The 25,290-nt window shown below is 38.0% G+C and overlaps 3 protein-coding genes and 1 pseudogene across 3 annotated transcripts in view; 1 reads left to right on the forward strand and 3 right to left on the reverse strand.

Annotated features, from left to right (window-relative positions):
* Window positions 1-5,042, reverse strand: part of LOC124168767 (alkaline ceramidase) — an 84,050-nt gene extending 79,008 nt beyond the window's left edge. The window contains exon 1 of the mRNA XM_046547055.1: window positions 3,732-5,042. The gene's annotated coding sequence lies outside the window, so the exon portion shown is untranslated. The remainder of the gene's footprint in view (window positions 1-3,731) is intronic.
* Window positions 1-6,006, forward strand: part of LOC124168766 (mitochondrial uncoupling protein 2-like) — an 81,922-nt gene extending 75,916 nt beyond the window's left edge. Inside the window, exons 6-9 of the mRNA XM_046547052.1 lie at window positions 1,051-1,296; window positions 3,313-3,453; window positions 5,075-5,216; window positions 5,829-6,006. Coding sequence (XP_046403008.1) covers window positions 1,051-1,296; window positions 3,313-3,453; window positions 5,075-5,216; window positions 5,829-5,937 — 638 coding nt within the window. The 3' untranslated portion in view covers window positions 5,938-6,006. The remainder of the gene's footprint in view (window positions 1-1,050; window positions 1,297-3,312; window positions 3,454-5,074; window positions 5,217-5,828) is intronic.
* Window positions 6,007-10,262: 4,256 nt separating this feature from the next.
* Window positions 10,263-24,691, reverse strand: LOC124169379 (zinc finger protein 836-like). Its single transcript, XM_046547969.1, has 7 exons — window positions 24,178-24,691; window positions 21,937-22,098; window positions 21,481-21,735; window positions 21,296-21,391; window positions 17,743-17,860; window positions 12,513-12,624; window positions 10,263-12,418 (listed from the first exon to the last, which is right to left on the reverse strand). Exons 1-7 carry the CDS (start codon window positions 24,307-24,309, stop codon window positions 11,221-11,223), a joined length of 2,073 nt encoding a protein of 690 aa, XP_046403925.1. The 5' UTR covers window positions 24,310-24,691; the 3' UTR covers window positions 10,263-11,220.
* Window positions 15,124-15,224, reverse strand: LOC124169882 (annotated as a pseudogene).
* Window positions 24,692-25,290: the final 599 nt, after the last annotated feature.

Genomic DNA, 25,290 nt, shown 5'->3' on the forward strand with positions numbered 1-25,290 from the left:
TACTTCTGAATTACAAGGTTGTCACACCCAAAATTAACCAACATTGGTCAACAGTCTAAGCCTCTCCAATGAATAATTTTAACTCTAATAAGAATATCATTTTGCAATACCACAAATTTAAATTAAAACCAATTTCTTCTCAAATAAATATTTGATTAATAAAAATGACAGCATTAGTAAAACTAATATTCCAATCTGTAATTAATTATTCAACTGCCAATATTTCCCCAAAGTAAGCTGCAATTGAAATTCTTAATCTTGTTAAACTTTAACCAATGACAGTTCAAGTGCAAATAATAGTGGATATATGCAAGTGGTATCGTTCACCATTTAAATACTTTGCAGCACTTTGTACGCCTCATTTAAGAAAATCGGGATCGTTAAAATCAAAGAATCAAATAATGGTACTTTAGGGAATTGCAACATAACACTTAAAAAAAGTGTTCTCAAAACAGAAGAGAGGAGATCAAAACATTAAAGGTTAAGATCATAGCAGTATTCTAGTAAATATGAGGCTAGCAAATAGCTGTAATTGCACCGATAATGAAATTTTCTGTGAAAAAATTAACAAGACAGGGATCATCATGGCTTGATCAACCCTGTCAATTGATGTTACCACAGTAAATTTCATCCCGTTAGCAGTAAAAATAACTTCAACCTGTGCACATCACTGCATTAGAAATCACTCATTCATGCAATGCTTTCAGTTGACACTATGAAGAGATCCCCTAAAGGACTGGTTACACAAATATTAGCATATACTTGTTCAAATGTGAATGCATTAACAATTTTGGTGGACTGGAACAGAACATGAAAAAATGCTAGAACCAAACAGGTTCTATTTTCTGTCTATGAATTACCAAAAGTTGGGCAGTTGCAAGGTGCATTTTCACATTCGTGCTTTTACACATTACCTCATACATGTTAATGTACTGTACAATCTGGCCTGAATATATAAAGCAGTTGGAAATTACTGTATGATGGATAATTCAATTATTATTGCAACATTATACCAATGAAACAATGTTAATTGAGTTAATTTGCTTTCAGGATCTGGAGTTGATGGGAACCTGGGTGTAGGAGCCCTTGCAGTAGGGTTGAGAGTAGGAGCAGGAATCACAACTGGCGGCTTAGCCGTCTTACTCGCACAACCTACAGATGTTGTAAAAGTTCGCTTCCAAGCACAAAGGAAGGTACTAACTGGACCAAAGACACCAAATAGTCAGAAATACAGTTCAACTCTCCAAGCATATAGGATGATTGGAAAAGAGGAAGGCATTCGAGGTCTGTGGAAAGGTATGTCACACAACTTTCAATTTGGTGCTTTCCTGACATTGGCAGATTTAGGGGTGCATGTGCACCCTCCCAGACGCTTAAAAATTAGACAAGATTATTATACGGTTATCATTATGTTTGTTTTGTGTATTACAGATCATTAATCATTTGATATCATATTAATAACTTTCACATAAATATATATATACATATTTTGTACTGTAAAAATTGTTACACCTTTTTAATCTCAAATATGAGAAAATCTTTTGCGTGTCTGACCCTTATGGCCCCCCCGCCCCTAGAAAAAAAATCCTGGATTCGCCCCAGCTCCCTGAATTAGAAGAATAGACTTCATGATGTGTTCTCAGGATTGCCACCCGTGTTAGGAACTGCATTTTTACTGATGTTTTGATGTATGATGAGGCCATCATCCTGAGGGCTATGAAGTGTCAACCGAGAATTTTTGCTTTACATTGAGTAACTCATGGAAACCCATGCTCAAAACCATCCAAAAGACGAGGCAAAATCATCATTCGCACAGCCAATCAGAGTGCACCATTGACGATGGCCAATCAGGAGTCACCTGACCAATGGAGTGGCTTTATTTAAGCAGGTCACGAATTCTCACTCAACACTCATTGCCCTGAGAATGACGGCCGAGTCGGACATCAAAACATCGGCAGAAATGCAGTTCCTGACCCAATGGCATTACCAAGAACTCTTCACGCAACTTTCTACAACTTCAGTATGAGCTATGAATTAAGATAGTTTAAGCAACACAACCTTGGTTGCCTTGTTGGCCCCCTAGTGTTTCCCCAGTCATTCCAGTGACATATTAGGCCCTAAAGTTGGGGAGGCAAGTGCATGGGTCCTTTGATAGGTTTGTAATATTTGGGATGTGAGAATAGCATGAAATTTTGGAGAGGGGAGAGAGACCACCCTCAATAGTCATTATCACTCTCGAGGTTGAATTGAGGCCAAGCTGCAAAATATGGAGTATGCCAAGAGGTAGTCGAAGATAAGAAAGCCTGTGGGTTAGATGATGTTGGTGCAGTAACAATAACCACCTTGGTTAAATTAAATTTGCTCATCCCTTCATTGACCCTCGATGGACCAAAGAGTGGTTACGATAAAATGAAACCAGTCCCAGCAGCCACTTTTCCCTAAAACTTAACACATATGTACATCCCCATATAAACATAAAAATTCCCCTTCTTTTCAGCCACCAACTCCTTCAATGACCAGCAGCCACTTTTTTCGGGAAATATCCACTAAAACCCTAACTGAGGATGAAATTTAATAAATGCTCAAATTCGGTCAGCCTTTACATATAGGGAATTCAAAAAAAATACATATAGCATAGTATTTAATAATTATATGTTTGGGTTTCAAGAGTGATTATGAGCACCCTCCTCAGTAAATACACGAATAATTATGAAAAAAGTTTCCAAATGAATATAATAAGTGTCTTTAAATATTGATGGTGTGAGATTTTACCAATTTCTCATGAGGTAATGAGGATTAACGTTTACATTTGACAAAATACCGCTGGGGTTTTCAATGTTACTCTGTAGCACCCCTTGAAGATATCGCATAGGAGCCACAGCACCCATTGTAGACACGCCTAAGGGAGATGGTATGATTGTTCAATACTAAATTCGCATCTTCAAAATGATTCGTCCAAGGGTGGTTACTTCAATGAAAACACGTAAAGATAGTTAGTGGACTGTATTAGTATCTAAAGAAAGGTTCACATCACAGGATAGATGTTTCTCAGCTGATGCCATGCCAAACACTTCCCCTTTATCTATGTCCCTGAGCATTCGACACCCCTGCACCATGTCACGTCACCCCAGGGCCCCCAACCCAGGCCTCCACTCACCCCAACCTTAAGGTCCACACAATGAGGATTGTTTGGTTTGGGATTATGCACCATAAACATAGGGGGAATGGGCAATCCTACGGCCATTTAAAATAAAATGAGACTATGCCATATAAAATTAGATATTAATTATACTGAATCTCTACTTTCCACAGGAACTATTCCAAATATTAGCCGAAATGCCATAGTAAATGTCTCAGAAATAGTGTGCTACGATATTATAAAGGAATGCATTTTGCATTATAACCTGATGACTGATAATGTTCCATGCCACTTCACCTCAGCAGTCATAGCAGGTAAGGAGCTGCAGAAGTCAAGTACACAGCTATCGTAATTGTCTATAATTTAAGCCCTTGCAAATAAGACTGAGTTTTCTTTCATAGTCACAATCATTTACCAAGCCTCTGGAAGTAAATCAGTAATCCAGTGGATGTAAGAGCCTGAAATCCTTAACAACGAATAAGCGGACGTACACCAACTTTTATCAAATACCGCTTGAAAAAAGTTATTCATCCGAGAGAATGCACTTGGCCTTACAATAATGAACAAAAGTAAAAGTAGGCAATGCACTTACCCCCAATTACTGGTATATAGTTTTCACGAGCTGCTCGGTACTTCTGGTCTAGTTGGACTGTGACAAGGAGCTCCGCGGAATAGATGTGAAGAAAACGGAACAAGCCAGAAAATTCACACTTCACTAGAGACCCTCGAAGGCAAATCACTGAATCGGAATAAAATGCGATCAGGCGCGTCGCCAACAATTATACGCACCATGCATTAAGCAATGCTAACTCGGTGCCGGGCATCTGATAATAATTATTGAGGTTTTGAAATCACAAATTGTCTTAGCTGTCGTTCCATATACTTCTGTCAACTGCCTCGAGCAATCACGGCCATTGCGCTCATTTGATCCAACTATGAATATGATAAAATCCTTCACGATTGTAAATGATTGCGAACAGAAATTTTACGAGGATAATAAAACGCTCACCCGAAAAAATGCATTTGTAATGGTTCGCGTGAATGTGTAACACAAGGATAGTGACAAAAACTAGGTGTGTGAGGAAATTCCGCTAGATTTTCCGGAGGTCTTCCCCTGAAAATAGATCTACCTTATTTGTATATCGTAAAAGAATGAAATTCAAGCAAGGGCAAAGTTACGTACGTCCTTAACGAAGTTGAGGATATTACATATCCCAAGAAACGGAGCAAATAAAACCGCCATTCTCACTATTAATGCGCTAGCTTTTGTTTACTGTTCCTCCAGCGCGCTATGTTGAAATGCCAAAATACTACTGTCACGCGGGGCTTAAAATTGCCACGGTATCTTAACTGCTGAAAGTCGTGACTGAGTTAATTGCTACGATCGTTGAGTATTTTGAGAATCAGAGTGTCTTGGGCCTATGATAATGACTCCAGAGATAGCCAAATATTGAAGGAATGGCTGAGTTTAGGTCCATGTTGTATGTAAATTTCATGGATTTGTCGAACAATTACGATCCACAATTTTCGGGCCGGGAAATTCTCCGGAGTATCGTGGAGTGTAAACATTTGTTGCACACAAGTGTTTGAGTAGTAGACTATGAGCTAAGGTAATTGGACATTATTGTCACAATTGGAGAAGCTCAACATCAGTAAGAATTTCAAATTGTGGGCCAGCTTCGATTGACAGGACATGAATTTGAACTCTGACTTCTTAATATGCATAATTAAATATAAATAAATAAGTAGTCGGGTATATATGCATTATTATGTATGTCTTGAAAACGTGAAAGGCCTTTCCAATCATAGTATTATAATACAAAGTGACACTTCACTGGTTTTTGGCCATTTTTATTCATTTTTTTCTTCCGATTTTTTACCATTCCCCCATTGAACACCCATTTATTTGTTAATATGTATAATTGGTTCCAATAGGATTCTGCACAACAATAGCAGCATCTCCAATAGATGTAGTCAAGACCCGTTATATGAACTCTCCTAAAGGTCAATACAAAGGTGCTACAGACTGCGCAATACGAATGTTGGTTCAAGAAGGACCAATGGCATTTTACAAAGGGTATGTATTGTTAAATGCAAGTAAATCACCAAATCAATTCAAACTAAAGACCACTATACATTATGTACATTAACTAAAAGCATGAGAGGCAAAAATACAACCTTCACTGGAAGAGCGAACTTAATATAACAAGTGACTGGTGTAACAGGAAAGCGTTCATTCCACACTGTACACTATGCCAAGTAAAAAGGTGCATTGAACCACACGTGGTAGATTCAGGTGGAAGAGATTCCTTCCAAATTCAAAAGAAAAAGTTTTCTATCGTACCTGTGATTTAAAACTAGGAAACAAATAAAGTAGGGACACATTATTATGAAGCTAAAAATAAAACAATAGAAAATTTGCCCATGTAAAACTTTAAAAAATGTAACTTTAATGTTAGTCAAACACCATGATCATTTGATTTATACTTATTAATGATTTTCATGTTGACAATATATATGTGGCATCAAATGGAAGCGATTGAGATTAAACGTAAAAGATTAAAACAAAATAATTTTAATGGAGTCAAATTGATGCGAGGCTCGGAACAAGCTGTAATTTTTTACTAATAGTTATTTTTATCACAATTTTTACAGCCTCTGAAAATTAATCAATTAATTTTCCTTTCAGATTCACCCCATCCTTTGCCAGATTAGTGAGCTGGAATATTGTGATGTGGCTGACTTATGAACAGTTGAAAATTTTTGTGAAACGAGTCCACAATCGCAATTCCACTTAATATTTAGTATCTCAGAAATATAATATATTTTTGTAAAAGATGTTTTAAAATAAATTGTTTTTTATAATACCTACAAAAATTCAGTTACATTCTTTTCCAGTTAACCCTTGCCCAAAATTTTCATTTCAAATTATTTATAACAGCCCAAAAATTTCATTTCATATTATGAAGTTGGTGATACTTGTGGCGCTCTCTTGATATTTCTAGTTCTCCTTGAAATAACTGGGAGCCAGGATTATTTGATCCCATACCTACGGTATTTCCTAAAATTGAAGCCATGATTTTTAAAAGTCCATTTCGCACGAATTTGGAATGAATGATTTCATTTGTATTCGTTTTCAGCTACTATCAGTGAATTGATTTATTCTATTAATGCATATTACACAGTGGTAGATCCAGGGAGGAGCTAGGGGTGCCCTAGCCCCCACTGCTGCAGCATCCAACGAACATATGATGAATTAGTAATTTTGTTCAGTTTTTTAATATATGTATACTGAAGAGGAAAGGCCTGAAAACCCAGAAGTTCACAGATACCTCCGTGTGCGACAGCACTGGCCCAATTATGCTGCAACTGAACACAAACATGCTGGGAAGTTATCCCCAAACTATCCTCTCCCCCTATCCTATATCCACCACTGAAATTACACATTAGATATCTATCCATGATGTTGAAGTGACGTCTTTACACAGCTTTGAAGGAAGACAGATAAAATGATTTGTACCAAAACTGTGCTGAATGGGCTTGGACTATTATGGAATTCCTCGCTTCAATTGTCGTTACATTTGTTCCTTATTTTGAGGGCTTTCCGAATTACTCCCACTCTGACAGTTTTCCCCTTGCCAAGGCTTCAGCATTGATAACATTGATGTTGTGGCCCCGGACAAACTATTCCTTAACTCTAATACTCATCAAAGAGTTCTAGCCCAATGGTGGTGCCATGATCCTTTACTCTTGTGTATACATATGATTCTACCCAGGGGCGCAGCTAAGAATTAAGGCTAGGGGGGGTTTTAGGCGCAAGTAATACTTAGCCTGCAGAAAATTTTTAAGAATAATGGTTCAACATGGCGAGTTTTACGGCTTTCTGTGGGATATTTGATTAATCCTAACACTAAGCTATAAGTAATACTGATCCAATTAAGGAAATTGGATCAAACTTTAAAATTTCTCTGGGCTCTGGGGGGGTTTATCCCCCAAACCCCTCTCCTCGCTACGCCACTGATTCTACCTATGTCTCCTTCACAAACCTGGTCACCAAGTTCAGTTTATCTTTTTCGCCAAGACATCAGATGACATCCCTAATTTACTTACATAGTTTGAATATTGTTCTAATACCATGCTTCCATAGTATCCAGGCTATCTTCTCAGGGATCCCCTTGATGTGAGACAAGTATCATATTTGTCTGAATATAGTCCCCCCTTTTTTTCCCAAAAATGCCAATGATAAAAGTAAAGAGGGAACTATATTCAGACGCATTTTTATAATTTTTCTGGAAATTGAAGCTTCAAAATTAGGGGGGGGCTATATTCGGAGAAATACGTATGTTTTCCTTGCATCGTCAACTTTTTCCTCATCCAACAGCAGAGATGAAGATTCTACTTCATATGAAATGGTCTTTGGTATCTCTTCCCTAGCCATTACTAATGAGAATTTCAATTAGTTGGTACAATTTCTTGTCCTCTAACCTCCGTCACTCATATAACGTAGATAGGTTAATCAAATTTACCACAACCTGACTTAATCGTGATGGACAAAGAGGTTAAAAGATATCTGTTGATGTTAAATGGTTTCCCATGTATAGAATGGCCCAGAATTCCTCCTTCTCTTCAAGCAATGAAAATTTTGAGAAAAGATAGCTTCCTGCTGCTTACTTCTAACTTCAGGAATAATGTAATTTATGACTGGGCATATTAAAATTGGATGTGGTCATTTCTGCAAATGCACCACATGAGATTGTTGTCCAATGAAGAAATGACTTTATGAGCACCATTAAGAAAGTAAAAAAAAACTGTTAGTATGCAGACTAAGAGAGAGAAAGATGATTTTCAAAATTTTTAATAATCCATGAAACCTTCCTCCTATGTGAAATTCTATGACAACTTTATTGCAATGCAAATTTAAACATAAAATTAGAATTCCTATTGAATGGGAACCAAGCCTGAGATGCTCTAATGATATAGAAATTTATGAAATGGTTATTACTTGAATAATAGGGACAGTCTCCTCTGAAAAATGCAACACCAATAATAGTACAAGGACTGTCCGGAAAGTAAAAGGCCTTTGATATAAAAAACGAAGTGTAAATAAAAATTTTTATAACATAAATTTTGAAGCTAAACTCTTTGACTATTTTTATCCATAATCACTATTTAAATTAAGGCATTTATTATGCCGTCGCACAAGCTTTTCAAAACCCTCTCAGCAGAAATCTGCCACCTGCGAGTTCAACCACTGGTTTAGGTACACCATCATGCAGTTCAGCATCAGAGTCAAATCGTTGCGTAGCGAGCCACTTCTTCATTGAAGGGATCAGGTGGTAGTCCAGATAGTCCGTCACTGCCAAATCTGGGCTGTGCAGCGGGTTATTGCAAACTTCCCATCCAAAACCATCCATGGGCCCCTGGGTTCGAATTGCCATGTGTGGACGAGTGATATCATGGGGAAACAAGACTCTCTTGATGAGTTTTCCCTGATGCTTGTTTTGTGTCTCACATTCCAATTTTCTGAGTGATTATTCTTTGACTGAACACATCACAAATCTGGCGATAAATTTCAATTGTCTCGGAGTCTTCTGTGGCGTACAGAATTTGTGGATTTCTCCATTTTCCAGGTTATCGCCGCGTTTCGTAGCATCTTCATAACAATGCGTAGAATCTCTGGCCAAAGAAAAGGAGCACCTGATGACGACCCTCAAGAGGAATGGATACAACAGAGAAATGATCCTGAAAAGGACTGCACAAGTAAAGAAATGCAACAGGACACTAGACAAGGAGAAGCAGCCAAATGAAAAGCCAGAAACATACGCTACCATCCCGTACGTCTCCGGAACATGTGAAAAGATCTCCAGAATCCTAAAGAAGAAGAACATCGTCACGAGATTCAAATGCGCGACAAAAATAAACCAGATTACAGCAAAGCGAAAGACAAGATTCCAAATAATCTCAACGAAGGGGTATACCGCATACCATGCTCATGCGGTAAATCATACATCGGTGAAACATGCAGATCCATGAAGATCCGCCTGCAGGAGCACAAGAGGGCCACACAGAACAAGAAATTCGACCTCTCAGCAGTTGCTGAGCATGCATGGAGTGAGCCTGGGCATAATATAATATTTGACGAAGCGAAAATCATCCCAAAAGAAAAGAGGTATTACCCCAGGCTGATAAGGGAGGCAATAGAGATCATCAAAACCCCCAAAAATTTCAATAGAGAAGACGGATACAATATAACCAACGCCTGGAGGAGAGTGTTTAGAAATCCAACCAATCACGGCGCAGCAGCATCGGATACCAGCCAACAACACTGCGGCCGCCAGGAGGGAGAGCTATATACTATACGCGGCAAAAACACCGAGAGCACCACTTCGACCTGAAAACACTTGGTGGAATCCTGGCAAAACTGTCGACACCTCTGACAACGAAACGGAAAATGGATAAATCCACAAATTTCAATTGGTTTGTGAATTTTTGCCAAGAAATAACTTATCGCTGCTGGCACTTGACAACTGATGGGATTATAAATTGCAGCATTCATTTTAACACTCCTCTGTATACAAAGTACAATAGGCTTGATGTGCAAGATGCCATGGCTGGTTGTGCACAAAGTGTAGGAACACTCTGCGCCAAAATCACGGTACTAATCCCACCCAGTGCCGTATCATGACAAAATGTGTGTTACTTTCTGAACAGCCCTTGTACATAGATCACTAATTATACCAAATAAACTGCCATTATTGGCCAAGGAAAAGATTCTTGTATTCGCTCATATTAAAAAACTACTACTCATGATTAGGTGAAACTTTAAAAACTAAGTCTTTCCATTATACACTTTACAAAACTCAATATGTAGTTCAACAGCTGTAGATGTTAGTAGCAGCTTTCCAACTCAATCTTAGTTATTCCTGGACGTCTTATATGGGAAATAATTTCTGTTATCTACCTTGCATTGGGTAAAAATGGCAGTTTAGCATTTTCGAAGCATCAAAATTGAACTCATTCCAGGTATGTAACCAGAAATTTGCTTTAGGGAGCGCTTAGGAGGTGTGCAGGTTACCTGTACTATTTTTTAGTTGTCAATTAGCAGGCATTCAAAAACCATACATTTCATTAAGTTGGCTATGTATTTCTTGTACTATTTCATTTGCATAATGCTAGACATTATATTACTCACAAGTTAATGGTATACATTATAAAATACAATTCTTTGTGTACTAAATAACAAGCAGGCAGGTTTGCTCTGATAACAAGTGATGTGATGAGTCACAGACGACCGACCATTATGTATCTGGTGGCACCAACCAGTCTGGCTAGAATGCAACCCATCAGTGGGTCACCATGAACTTCTGGTCACACCACCTGGGTCACCAAATAGACTCACCAATTTCATGATTAACTTCTCATTTCACTAAATTAAGATGACCACAAAATGAAGAAAAATAGTAGATTTACCGTTCTATGGCATGGAGGTTGGGTGTGACCATAGAGTAAGTATACACTTATTCCATGGTGTGACCAACCAGTGGGTCATGTCGGCTCGCAGAAATTTTTCTCAATTTTTAAGGTAAATTTTTTATTTTTTTTTGATGATGAATGGAGAAAATTAAGGTATTTTTGCGAGCTAATATATCCATTTTAACTATTCAAAATAGTTTTTATAGCGATCGATGACCCATTCAAGTTCCCCATTAAAACTTGAATATGAATAATCTTACCCATTTGAATAAAAACATTAAAATAAGAGTACAGAAAAATACTTCATTTTAAACAGTATCCACCATAATTATACCTTTACAAAAGAAAACGTATTGATTAGCATCAACAAATCTCCATGCAAATAATTTAAAAGATCTTACAAATAAATTAAACTACATTAAAATGGCAACATTCAACATTCTCTACCAAATGCACCAACATCTAATTTAAATCTATTGACTTAGAACATGAATTTATCATTAAAGCATCATGGTTACCAATATTGTGTTTCACAGGCTGATACTTCATAAGTTCATGAGGGTAACAATGTTAAAAAAAAATTGAAAATCTTGTCACCTATGGTACCTTTAAAGTGCCTTTTCTTTCGTGTGTAACTTGCTGTGACTCTTCAGCTTGCCCAAATCAAAAAACTTTCGGTGGCACACATCACATTCGTGTAGTTTCAAGTCCTGATGATTCAACCAGTGCCTCTTCATTGACCGACTGTAAGAGAAGCGTTCACCACATGTCGGACATATGTATGGCTTATCACCAGAGTGGACTAGCATATGCTCCTTAAAGTCACCACTTTTACTAAAACTCTTTGGACAAAAAATGCACCGGTAATGACCATCAAGCCAGTGCTCCTTGGCATGGTCCATCAAGCGCCACCTATCCCAGAACCTTCTCCCACAATCATTGCAATCATACCTCTTCTCCTTATAGTGAACCCTAAGATGCCTTTTGAAATGTCTCATGAGATACTTCTTGCCACACACACCACAACGCTTCTGCTTGGCACTTGATTTGCCATGCACTTCTTTTAAATGAGCAATAAGCTCTTCTTTTAGACTGTGAGGTTTCATGCACAGGTCACAAACAAAATCTTTGTTATCCTTATGCATCTGCACATGCTCTTCGAGGTCTTTGCACTTCCTAAACCCCTCACCACAAACTGCACATTCATATGGCCGTTGAGAAGTCTTGATGGCAAGGGCAGACTCTATAATTCTTGACCCTTGACCGTACACACTGCTTAACGACTCATCACCAACACACTTCTTAGAATTCGGCCGTTCGAGAAACAAACAGTCATGTTGAAAGAGAGCAATCATGTCCAGAAACTGCAATCCACAGTTTTTGCATTTGGGAGCTTTCTTAGTCGCATGACACTTTAAATGATTTATCAACCTGCACTTGCGCAGGAATTGCTTCCCACAAATATCACAGTCATACGAGTCCAACTCATTTTCCTCTTCATCTGAGGTTCCAAGCACTCCGTCAGCATGGCTTTCAGAAGAATCACTGGCTAATACTGTGTCCTTTCTAACATCAACCTGATTCTGGGACTTACTCACACGTTTTTTCATGGTAGAATGCATTGGTTTTCGGTTTTTGTTTCTAACATTGGTTTTTGTCTTCACATTAATATTGGTCTGATTCTGACTTTCACGTAGACATTTTTTCCCCGAGGAATCACTGACCCTCTTTTTGGTTTTCCACATTTCCCAGATCTCCTCCTTTGCTTTAAGAAGTCTGTGAATTGTTCTAATGCCAACCCCATATCTACAACACAAAAGGAGCACATGCAAATTAAACAATTGAACTGCACAGCAAACAAAAACTGTATGAAGCCCAAATAATTTGAGAAAACACAAACCTTTTACTCAACTCACGCGGGCTGCGTTTAGAACTCAGATGTTCTTCAATAACCAGTATTTTCTCCTCGATTGAAAGGAATTTGGCCTTGGCTCTCTTCTTTTTCGATCGGGCTGGAAGAAAATCTCTAGAGTCATTACAGGCATATAAGGTAGAAAGTGAATGATCAAAAAATGCAGGCACATTTGTTCTCAATTTAACCATAAAACAGTCAACTTTAAAGAACTTCGACTTCTAGTATTCTTCTTCATTTGGCATTATATTTAATCTCAAACATGACAAATGACCCATCGTACTTCCCAGCTAGATATTTATTCAATTCAAGGCTTGCTTTATATGCTCGCAGCAATTTCCAAAGCATGACTCTCCTCATGACCTCCAAGGATGAAATTTGGCATGAAAAAACTACACTAGAATCCTAATTAAACGTTTTTTAGGGGGGACAAAATTTAAAACACTAAATGAGGACCTGCCATTTTTTTCAGGTTATAGGGTTTGTAATGATAAGGATGGCTTTCTATGAATAAAAAATATAATTTTAAGTAACAAAAAGGTGCTACATGTGGCCAAAAATTCACTGATTAAATGTTCTATTGGAAAATAATGGACTACCTGTAGAGAGTGGAGTTGAAAACGGCATAAGCCATCAATTGTATTATTATTAAAAATTATTATTGAAAACATTACCAGAAAACCATCACTGTAGCGGCCCTCAGAGAATAACTGTTGCCATCAGTCGTCACATATCATAGAAGTCAAGTTCAAGAAGTGAAAGATAAGATAGTTACAGGTTATTAAGGAATAACTTAGCTCCATTAGATCAGATTTGATATAAAAAGTGCCTGGTGTTTGGATCAGAGGGGAGCAAAAAATTACAAAAGACAAATCATCCCGCTTGCGAGTTGAAGGTCCCAGTACTGCATTTGTGGAAGAGAGCAGATGAAGAAGAGTTCCCCAGTAGATTCTATCGACTCTTGCTAACATTACATGAGACTTTTCTTTTTGATGAGCAGAAATTCAAAGTTTTGTATAATTGTTTGCATGAGCCGTCATGGAAAAATGTTAAACCAGGCATAAAAATCTTAAGTGGGAAAATTTTTAACGACCATAAATACGGAAACACTATATCTGGATAATTTTTACATTGTTCTAATAGGGAATGAATCAGGAACACAAAACATAAATGCTAAATGCGGAAAAACGTTAAATGCGAAGACTTTAAAGTTGGATCCGACTGTATTTGGTTTAGCCAGAGTTCGAACCCAGATCTCCCGATTGTTGGTGAGTGAGATGTTACCATTTTCACCTCCAAGCCGCATCATCTTAAAAGGTGAATCTCAGAACCTTAGAAGATGATGGCTTGGTGATATATGGCTAAGTCAAATGACTTTTTTCATGGCAAATTTTGCATTTTTCCCACGTGCATGACTGCATATAAAGCTTTTTTCTCACTGTAATGCTATGACTTAATGAGTTCGACCTTACAGTTTGATTCAAATGCACACATAGAGGAGCAACATTTTCCAGCATTTTAAAGATGCATGGAAGTCCGAAAGAAGGAGTTTGCATCTATACCATAATGATCTTGTTTGCCAATATCCTTTACCTATTAATTATTATGGAGTTTAAAAAATCTGACTCACGTCTAAATGCTTGAACATGATATTTTGCACGCTCCAATGACAAGCCACATGTCTCAGGTATCTCACTCAATTTCAATCTGCTTCCACTAACAATAAGCAACATACCTCGGACTTCATTTATGGTTTCCTTAGAAATAACCTCATTTGGGTGACCTGGACAGCCCTCACCAAATACAGTGGAACCTCGATCAATCGTTTTTCAGGGGGATGGACGATAAAAAAATGTGAATGAGGGAAAACGATCGATGCGGGAATGTTTGGCTAGGTTGCCTATGTCCCAGGAAAAAGTGGCAACTAATACATTCATGCTGTAAAAAAATGGCAAACAATCATCACAGAAAGATAACATAAGGATGCAGTTTGTGATGGAGGCAGTAAAAGAATCGTTAAAAAAACCTTTTCCAAGAAAAATAGGAAAACTTACATACACAAATCCAAAGGCAGAGAAGAAGTCTGTAGCAGTGAAAGGGAGGTGTGTGATATTTTTAACAAAGCACATTCCAGAGAAAATTGGACAGCACTTTGGAGAAGAACAAGTACAGCACTAAGGACATTAGGAAAAGAATTGCATTAGCTAAGGAGGCATTCAAGAACAGGAAAGAGCTGATGAGAAGACCATTTTGTAAGCATAAGGGAGAATCTAGTGAAGAGTCTGACCTGGAGTGTGTTTTACAGTGCAAACATTTCGAAACTTAGGAAGGAGGGCAAAAAGAACTGAAGGCCTTCAAGACGTGGGTGTGGACAAGAATGGAGAAGATGAAGTGAAACTATGGGGAGAGAAATGACAAAAAGCTAGATCTGATGGGAGATAAGTGGAAACTTCTAGAAGAGATGCTTAGCAGACAGAAGGTTTAGTTGGAGGGAGTAATGAGCAAGGAGGGGGTTAAAACCTAGGTTACAGTCCGGCTGCCGAGAGTGGTCACGACATGCAGAAGGGTCTACTTTGGGGTAGGAGGCAAAGTTGCCAGGTAAGATAGGGAAATGCCCACTTTACATACTGTGGCGCAGGGGCAATGCTAATCTTCTCTGTATATTTCCAATTTTAAAATAAGTACCGCCGAAGCTAGTACCCCCTATATATAGTAGTATAGTAGGGCCCCCTTCGCTTCTATAGCGTTGGGGTGTTTTTCCCTCGTCCCGTCCCTTCCGTTCCTATCCCTTCCCAGAGGCGTCGGCGGGCTCCCATCGCGGCGGCGCCTCTATCCTTTTTCCCCTTCCTTCCCCTCCCCAGGTGTCTGGGCGTATAAGCCACTGGCTTGGTTCCCGGCCCCGGTGCATTGTATCCTTCGAAGGGTTCACCTAGAACCCTCAAACTCTTTACATACTGTGGCATTTTTCAGTGAAACCCCCCCCCGGAAATTCCTCCGGACATCCTCCTAACTTATTCGCAGAACTTCTACCGCTAAGGTTTTTCAAGCAAAGGCCATTCGACTAAAAGTCTCTTCGCCTGGTCTCTCTGACATCAGCCTTCTACCTCGCCACTTTGTTCGACAAAAGACGGCGATTCTCAACCAGCAGCTGGTGCTGGCACACTTACATTTGTACTTAGTTTTTGTATTGCTTAAGGTTCATTTCTTTGAGATTTTTAGTGATAAATGGTCACTGCTGAAATGGTTCTTATATTGATTATCTTCACTTTCATATGCTATTTAATTTAACGCGACTTGTAATTTAGATACAATTGTTTCTCTTGTGGTTATTTCTCTTGTTTTTTGTTGAGTTTTTTCCCTCACCTACCCAGTGACTGACGAAAGGAGTTTCCCTGTGCCTGGGCTTACGTTATGAATTGCCAAGATTCGATGATGTGATGCCACAATACTATCAATAAAAGGCACTTTGTTACTTCTACAATATAGTTAAGACATTCCAGCCTGTTTTGGCTGTTACACCATTATCAAGCATAGAAAGTATCTAGAATATCAAAGAATATCAGCTGATATAGCTGTATAAGAAATTATTATAATGGTGTAACAGCTGAAGCCGGTAGAAATTTTAAAAAATACCGTATTTGTCTGAATATAGTCCCCCCTTTTTTTCCAAAAATGCCAATGGTAAAAGTAAAGAGGGGACTATATTCAGACGCATTTTTTTATTTTTCCTGAACCTGACGCCTCGAAATTATGGGGGGGACTATATTCGCAGAGATACGGTATATTTTGTAAGTAACAAAGGGTCTTTTATTGATAGTATGGAGCCCTTCCACCATATACCACCACTTCAAGTTTCGATTTAACCTACTTTACATGTAAACAAAAGGCTTCCGTGAAGAAAGGAACCAGAAGGGACGACAAGCGTGAAGGAACCAAAGGAAGAATTCCTTGTTTAGGTGATTCGAAGAAAGGGCTTGTTTTAGAGGTTCAGGCTTATTTCGGTGCTTCATATGCATGTGAAAACATTGCATGACTAGGCAAGAGAGTGAGGAGTGTTAGGGGGACAGCGATTGGCTGCAAACCGTGCTGGCGCAGGGTTCTCGGCCCCTCCTTTTGAACTGTCATTGTACAACTCTCGCTGGCCGGACTGTAGAAGGAATAATGTCAGGTAAGCACGGAGACGAACGAAGAGAATAGTATTTATTGATAGAATGAAAGGGAGTAGGCCTCATTGAGCACAAAAGAGAGATATGAAATCTGCGCTAGCTAAACTAACTTGCAAACACTCCAAGTAATTCTACCTAGACTGGTTGCATACTTTAACAATAATCCCACAAAAAATATGATGACCACCTTAGGAAGAATTTGAGTAATTTAAATGAGAATAAAAACTCTGGTTGCAAAATGTGCTGTAAGGACTTATAAATGCCATTTACTAGGAATGCTATGAAGACATTATGCGAAGATAAAATTTGCTAATGACTACTTAGAGGTAAAATTTAAACTGCGACATTTAATGCCAACTTAACACTTTGAGTGCCGGCTGCTAAATTTAAAGCCCTACTGAAAAATCCAGCCATTTTTACTATATTCGCACAATTTTTAAAACATTAGCATCAAAAATATATTTATATCGATGTCCATTTCAATAAAAATGGACTTTGCTCTTCTTTATGAATGAGTTGAATAACATTTATTACTAATTTTTAAATATATAATTTAACAATGAAAACCTACTGTTTTTGGAAAATAAAAAAGTTGCAACATATGATGTACCGCCATAAAATGCATAATATTTTTTAAATACGCTCAATTTGAACAATTAAAAGCATGGAAATCATAAAAAAGCATTGTTCCAAGCAAAGCATTATAAATCCTGGATGACAAAAAGGGTCAATGCACCCTCAACGAACTGTCCATTTGCCCAAAGAATTTTCACACTAAGTGGCCTAAGATGAGGATGCCGGTAGCTACAGAGGACTTTTCGTCCTCAAGACATAAAGTGAACTCTTTTTCCATCGAGCAGTTGATTTTTGAAAAAACAGAACCCCTAAGCAGTATACTGGAAAAGTACCACGGGCGAAATATTACGGCTTCACGCATACAGAGCCAATTAAGTGGAAAGACGTAATATTACGTCCATGGCAATCCTCAGAAGGATTAGCAGGACGCAATATTACGTCCATGGCACGCAAAGTGTTAATCATGAGTATCTCACCTTTGGGATCAACGTTCTCTGTAGAATGGTTGTTATTATGCATCATTTCTGCTCTTTTATCCATACGCTCAAGATCTCGTTCATTCCTGGCCCATGAATCACCTCTATCCATGCCATTCTGAAATGTATAATATTTTTTATTAATATACTGGAGAGGAAAAAGGAAATCGAAGAGATTTGTATGCAGGGTGAGGAGAGAACACTGCAGAAAAATAAAAGGATTAAAATACAAATAATTTTTCCATGTAATTACCTACTATTGGGGAAAGTTTCTCCAATGAAGAAAATAACCCACTGTTAATAAAAAGCAATAATTGAAAGCTATCTGATATACTTACAATGAAATTGAGTCAATTCCCCAAAATTTATGGTTTTAAAGTATATCCCATCCAAATTTACCCCCTCTTATAAGGAAGACCCACAAATTTTTAATTCAATTGACAATATTAACTTAAAGAGGATCGGATTTCTGTATATAATTTGCAATCAGTGGCAGCTTGCCCATATGGTCTATCAGATGCCACCCCTCCCAAAGATTTGAAAAAGAAAGAAAATTAAACACCCTTTCAATTATAATTATAAATCTAATTAAACAAAGTACCTTTTCAATCTCATACATTGAAAATTTAGGAAAAACACACAAAAATAGAGCGAGAATTTCATATTTGTAGCCGTGGGGCGCTAGCCAGAACGTCCCAATCCATCACCATGCAGTTATATGAAGAGTAGTAGTGGTGGGTGCTGCTGGTGCTATGATGCGTCTAAGCTTGTGCCTTTTGGAAGTTTTGGGATGCTGCCGGAGCATATGCAGATCAAATTTATCCAGTGAGTTGACATCGCTGCACCGGCCGGAGGCCGTATAATCTGGCGTCTACTTGGTGTTGCGGAATACCTTGTTTTGGTGACCAGTTTACTTATTGTGTGTAAATTATTTTCTCAAATGAATGATTGATAAAAAATAGACCTAGTTGTAGTTGAGTTAATCAATTAGTGATTGCTAGTGTTTTAGTGTTAGAGATTGTTTAGTTTATTAGTGATTCATAATGGCCTCGTCTGTGAACGATGCGAATTTTATCATTAGTAATGGGATTAAGGACCTGGAGCATAGGACCTAGCTCAAGAATTTAGGCCCACCTATACTACGAGGTTGTACCAAAAGTAAGGTTCCCAATGAGCTACAATGTTGAGCGAAGGTGCTAGGCTAAATCCCACAACATTGCCGTTCGCAGTGGTTCCCCTACTCTCGAGTCCGCCAGTCCGCGATTCACTGTGTCGCTCATTATTGGCTTAGCAACCGACAACAATGAAAGTGATGATCCCCGTTCCCGCCAAGAGTGAGGATCGAGCAGTAATCCGATTTCTCCTTGCAAGGAAGTTACCGCCATTGGAGATTCATCAGCAACTGACTGAACTTTAAGGTGAAGAGTGCATGCCCGTTGACCACGTCCGCAAATGTTGCAGGGCTGTTGCTGAGGGCCGCACGGAAGTTCACGATGAAGGACGAAGTGATGACCGCCGGTTTTGAATTGTCCAGAAGATCAACAGTGAGCTGCTCAAAGATTGGAGGGTCACTGTCCGTGAATTTGTTGAACGCATTTCTGAAGCTTCTCACGGCACAATTGAAAGAACTTTAACGCAAACGTTGGGTTATCGCAAGATGTGTTCTTGCTGGGTCTCCCGGATGCTGACTGACGGACTCATGGAGCAACGCCTTGACACTGCTCGCAAATGTCTTCAGCAATTTTAAGGTGGGGGGCAACAAGGAGAAGTTTTTGGTCTCTATCGTCACCGGAGATGAAACGTGGGTATTTCATTTTATCCCCGAAAAAAAACTCCTAGATGGCAAACGCTTCAGGAGCGACGATGAAGTCAGAGTAGAGGTCGCACACTTCCTCAACGGGTTGGCGGGAGACTTCTTCAGCTTAGGGTTAAAAAAGCTGGAGCAAGGTTTTTAAAAGTTTGTCGAAAAAAATGGAGACTACGTTGAAAAATAGGCAAAAGTGTAAGCTTTTAAGCGAAGTGAAAATTAATATGAATACAAAAAGTTTTGTATTTGTAAAAAATATGGGAACCTTACTTTTGATACAACCCTCGTAAATATAAACCAACAACAAAAGGCCTCTAAAGCACGAAACAGTTTCGTTTGGAAATTTTCCAATAATTTGTACAACTATGCTAATTGGTTGTGTGGGAAGTTAAACATTCTTTTTTTTTGCTATCCTTATTGGTAATGGGAGTTGCAGACCATGCATGGACGGTGGATGTTGTCTCGGTTTTTAAACATTTAAATGAAAAAGTAAAAAAAGATAAATTGAGAGAAAAACATATTAATGCTTGCATTGAGTATGCTGCGTTACGCAAAGTTGACATAAGAGTCCAATTAGATAGTGCATACAGATTAAGAATTCAAGTCTGGACTAAGCTGATCCGTATGACTGAGAGTCTACTGTACATAGTATTAATTAATCAAGCTTTATAAGGAAAACTAGGTATTTTCGTTGAAAAAAAACAGAACATATGGGATCACAAATTTAATACCTAGATTGCCTTAAAAACTCACTAAAATACACAAAATATTAAAAAATTTGACCCCCAGGTGGAGAGTGCCCCCCTAGCATTTGATCCACGAGCCGCCACTGTCATCAACACTTCAGGAGGTGATAGGGGAGACAATTTTAAGCATTTTTTGTCCTATAAGCAAGTGGTAGCAACTCCTTAGTTGCTGAGCTATGGCGATGCAAGCATTTTTTTGGATGCACTTTGCAGTTATGTACCATGAAAACGGTTTCTCTTGGGTATCCACTCTTTTCAACATTTTATTCAATACTCTGGTGGACATTTTTTAATAATTAAGGTTGACAAAAATATGCAATTATAATTGCCTGAAACACTTATGCTCAAAATGAGTGAGATTACGCAATGGTGTTGTTGATACTCACCCAAAGCTCTCATTTAATGAAGCTAAACAATTAATTGTTACAGACAATTATGATAGCAAATTTTAATCCAACCTTAATTATTTAATGTCCTTCAATCAAGGTTTGGTAAAATGTCAAAAAGGTAGCCAAGAAAAACCATTTTCATCGCAACTTTAAAGTACATACAAAAATATATACAGTAAAACCTCTGTGTAGTGAACCTCTTTAAATCATAAACCTCCATACTTCATACCACCCCTACGGTCCCGTCGGATTTACATTTAAATTTAAAGGCAAACCTCTTTGTAGTGAACCTCTTTATCTCATAAAATCCCCACTTATCATACCAAGGAGACACCCCCAAGACAATTAGAGACCATTAATGCAGCCGCAATTATATACATGTAATGACATTTTCAGCAATAAATGTTTCATGCTTATTTTTCTTCTTATACACCTTTAATATGCTGAAATTTTCACGTGAATCATTAGTTATGGCCATATCCACCTTCCTCAGGTGGTGATGGTGATGGAAGGTGGATATGTCCAATGGAAAATTTAGTAGTGTGAGTGCTTTTATCTTTATAGTGTCTATTGTATATGCCTATAAATTGCAACTAAAATATAATTCTTACCATTTGTGACTCACTCCCTTCTATACAGCCAAGAAATTCTCTTGGACAAATATCATGCTCAAATTCAATATTTTCCATTTTAATTGGCACTACCATCTGTAAGGAAAATTAAATTAAGTTAAATATTAAATTAAAACATCCCTATCAATTCTTCAAGAGAATATTTTTAATTCCTTTTCACAAACCTTTTCTATGTCAATGTTATCATCACCATTTTGAGAGAGTTCTTTTTCGACAATCTCAGACCAATCACCGTCCTTGCCAATTTCAGACACTAAATCAAACACTCCAAGTTCATCCCTCAGGTTATGGAATATGTTTTCATAAAGTCCATCCCGTGATGATAATTCCATGAGAACATCACCACAGCCTCCTTCCTTATTTACGGGGGATGATACATTATTGTCTGACTGACTAACTTTTCCAGCCCTTCCAGACCTCTGGAAAATAGCATTTTAATAAAAATTACAATAAAAACATATGCATAAAAAACTCTGATAATTACAATATTCCTTGAAACACAGCTGACAAAATTCCACACAAAAGAAGGCTTTGCCTTCAATATTTCTTGCAAATAACACTATTGTTTCAGAGCTAAACATAAAAAAGAAAAAGCATAAACATACTTATTACAAGCTTACCTTCTTTCTAGCACAATCAGTTTCCTCCTTCTCCATACTAGTAAATCGGCTCTTGTAGGAATCATTTGACTGAATGCATTGAAGTTTGAAAAGATGAAAATTACCCAGTTTTTCAAGGCAAGTAAGGCAAAGCAACCAAAATAACCCAACTTCATTCTCCACCTGTTTGAAAACAATATACATAATAGTTACAATACAAATGACTGCAGATAATAGCATGGCTACCTAATTTCTAAGCAGAAAAAAAACCACCATAATTATGACTACTAATTGAGCTGAGGATTTGAGAATGAGCATGAATCGGAACATGTAAGTTATATTGTATTAAATATATTGTGTATTTATAATACTAATACTGCCATATTTTTCGGAACTTTATTGCTTGCTCTCTTCTTGTAACCTGGTTGCCATTGTTCAAAAAGGATCATCTTTAACAAAGGGTTCATCAGATAAAATATACACCACATTTTTTCCTTTACCAGAAGTTTTTTCAATTACTCCATGAAAAAACAATAGGTTATGGGTCCAGTGCTTTTTTATAACCTGATAAAATAGCAATCACGAAGATAAGTGAGTGGATAGAAGTTATCAAAGGCTTTTAGGAGCTTTTGAGCTTTGCCACGTGAGATTTCACAGCCATTATAGGTCACATCATCAAGCGATGAATAAAACCAATACCAACAAGGGGGAGAGTTCGCTTACCTCTCACACATAACGATACCTCCACAGCATAAATGCTTAACAATCGCCCACAGTATCAAATCCGCTCATGTAGTAGCCCCAGCAGTACTAGATGAGTGGATTTGGCTTAGTGGGCGATTGTTGAGCATTTATGCAGTGGAGGTAGGAATAAGTTCTTCTGACATCAGGGTCTCCCTTCTCCCCCACCACTTCGGTGGAGTGAGGAGGGTTGACGAGTATATTAACGTCAACCAAATCCCTATTTTTATTAATCGCCTGATGAGGCGACCAGCAATCGCCGCAAAAGCTGATATGACAAAGCACAATATGCAACTGCTTCCAAAAGCCTTTGATACCAATGAATCTCGCTGCCAAAGCCTACATTTTGAGTGGATAGAAGATTTTGAATTTAGTTGGAATAGAAGAAGTTTATGAAGTCATGGTTTCAAAGGTATACCTTCAGACAGATTGAAAGAAGACAATTATGATACTTGGGAGTATACGTGCACGAACTACCCTCAAAACCTGGAAGTGTTGGGAAGCAATGAACTATATTGAAAATATAGATGAACTCTCTGTGACTAAAAAAACAGCAAATGAAAATGCCAGATCTCTCCTCATTCAGTCAATTTCTGACATTTACTTAGATGATGTGGGACAGTTAGACTAGGCAAGAGACACATCATGAAATTAGGATACTTATATTTCAGAGGGGCATGTATATTATACCAGAAAAGGCAATTTTTATTAGGATGGATGAAGATAGAAGAATGAAAAGCCCTTCTTCTTCTCCCTGGAAGAGAAGAGGATTGAGCTTTCAGATCTCATAAGCAATCAAAGGGTTGTACATCTAAAGAAGAGCATAAAATGTGGGAGCTGCATGCATATGGAACCAAGTAAAAATGTTAAGCTTCAAATGAAATGCAGGCTTTGATGGGGAACATGCCGAAACAGTGGAAAGGCCAAAAAATTAGACGATAAGTGAATACAAATGGTTGTTTCAAATTGAAACTGATGAAAATGGAAAGATAGCAAGGTACAAAGAGAGACTAGTAGTTCAGGGTTTTCCCCAGATTCTAGGAGTTGATTATTTATAAATATTTAGTCCTGTTGTGACAATAATGGTTGTACGAGAACTTCTGGCAATTGGCATTGAAAGAGGATGGTATACTAAGCATATATTGATATCAGGTCAACCTATTTCTACGCTCCCGTTAAGGATGAAGTTTATCTAGAGTAGACAAAATATTTTGAGGATGAATTAAAGGACAGCAAAAATTAAGTTCGCACTGTCCTTTAATCCTGTCAGTTTTTTCACCGAACTACACAAATAATAGTGCATGCATCATAGTCTTATGAAATACTAAACTGTGGTAAACGGATGTGCGAATAAAAAGGAAACTAGGTCACTCTCCAAGACAGAATTAAGCAATTAACCAAAGTCTACACTCAAAACCAGGTCAGTTTCGACTTACATTCTTCAAATAAATACAGGGAAAACGGATACATAGCCACGACGGTCACCTCTGGTGAAAATAGAAACAAGATGTCCGTACTTACTTCTATTTGAAGTAGATCTTTTATGGCCTCATTCACACAAAATCCACGTAAATTTTCTTCAAAAACGTCAAATAAAGTGGAAGTTCCACCAAGACACAACCGACATATCCGAGGATCAAACATAGGATCCATGTCTATACGGTAGAGCAAATTTCAACTCAAAGTTTGACGTTCACTAAAAAAATTAATTCCTAACTCCCACTATAGCTTTGGGGATAAAAATTTTGACTCGTAAAACACTGCGCACACCGTAAAACGTTAAAAAAAATACACGGCAAGTGGATTACATGTTAAAAAAAAACGTTAAGTACTTTCGATAAAAATTCATTTCCAAATAAACAGTTCACGCATCACTTTCTTCCGCAAACATCTTGCCGTACATTAAGTAGCACTGGTTGCTTCTTTAAAAATTACGTAATACCAAAAAAACTCTCTCAACAAAAACAAATCCACAATTCCACGAACACAGCTGTTTCTGTCAAGCCCGCCACGATCGCCAAGCGACCGTCCTCTGACAGTGGACATACGAATCTCCGATTCCCGGCCACGCTTTTTCACCCCCTACCAAGTGTTTGCCAACCCCCCAACCAAAAACCAAATTATCAACTGTGCCATTATTCTATAGGTAATAAGGTAAAGACACACTCATGAGCCGAAAAAATGTAACTTTGGTGATTTAAAAGTTGGCAACAAACCACAAACACCTGTCATTTTAGTACCAAGTTGACGGCGTAGCAATCGCAATAGTTTACGTGCATATTTTGAATGGGAATTTTCGGTGTCATCACTTCATACGCTCATTCCTCGGCGCCACAACCCTTGTAGGGTCTCCGTGAAAATGCTCAACCAGTGCCTACGATTCTTTGCCTTGATAAAAAAACAATTATTATTCTTCATACAAGAAAACAAAATATAAAAAATTCATGAATTTACAAAATATTTTTTAAACAAATGAAGTTTTTCGATTATGAAAAGTGATAAATTAGTTTAAAACCCATTACTTCAGTACCCTGTTTTAAAAAGTCCCCCCTCCCCTAGTTTTGGAGACCCCCGCACGAAATTCCTGGCTACGCCACTGAATCATAGCCTTTCGCCTTGTCCACGGCTTACAGG

This window comes from Ischnura elegans, chromosome 12 (genome assembly GCF_921293095.1).
Source record: "Ischnura elegans chromosome 12, ioIscEleg1.1, whole genome shotgun sequence".
NCBI lineage: Eukaryota > Metazoa > Arthropoda > Insecta > Odonata > Coenagrionidae > Ischnura > Ischnura elegans.

Bases quoted from the DNA above. Each gene is read 5' to 3' on its own strand.
- LOC124169379 (XM_046547969.1), bottom strand. From the start codon at position 24,309: ATGGATCCTATGTTTGATCCTCGGATATGTCGGTTGTGTCTTGGTGGA. The intron at 17,861-21,295 runs GTAAGAATTATA...TATACATTTCAG, and splicing joins AAGGGAGTGAGTCACAAATG to AATGGCATGGATAGAGGTGA. The intron at 12,625-17,742 runs GTGAGATACTCA...ATTTTCTTCCAG, and splicing joins AGAGAACGTTGATCCCAAAG to CCCGATCGAAAAAGAAGAGA.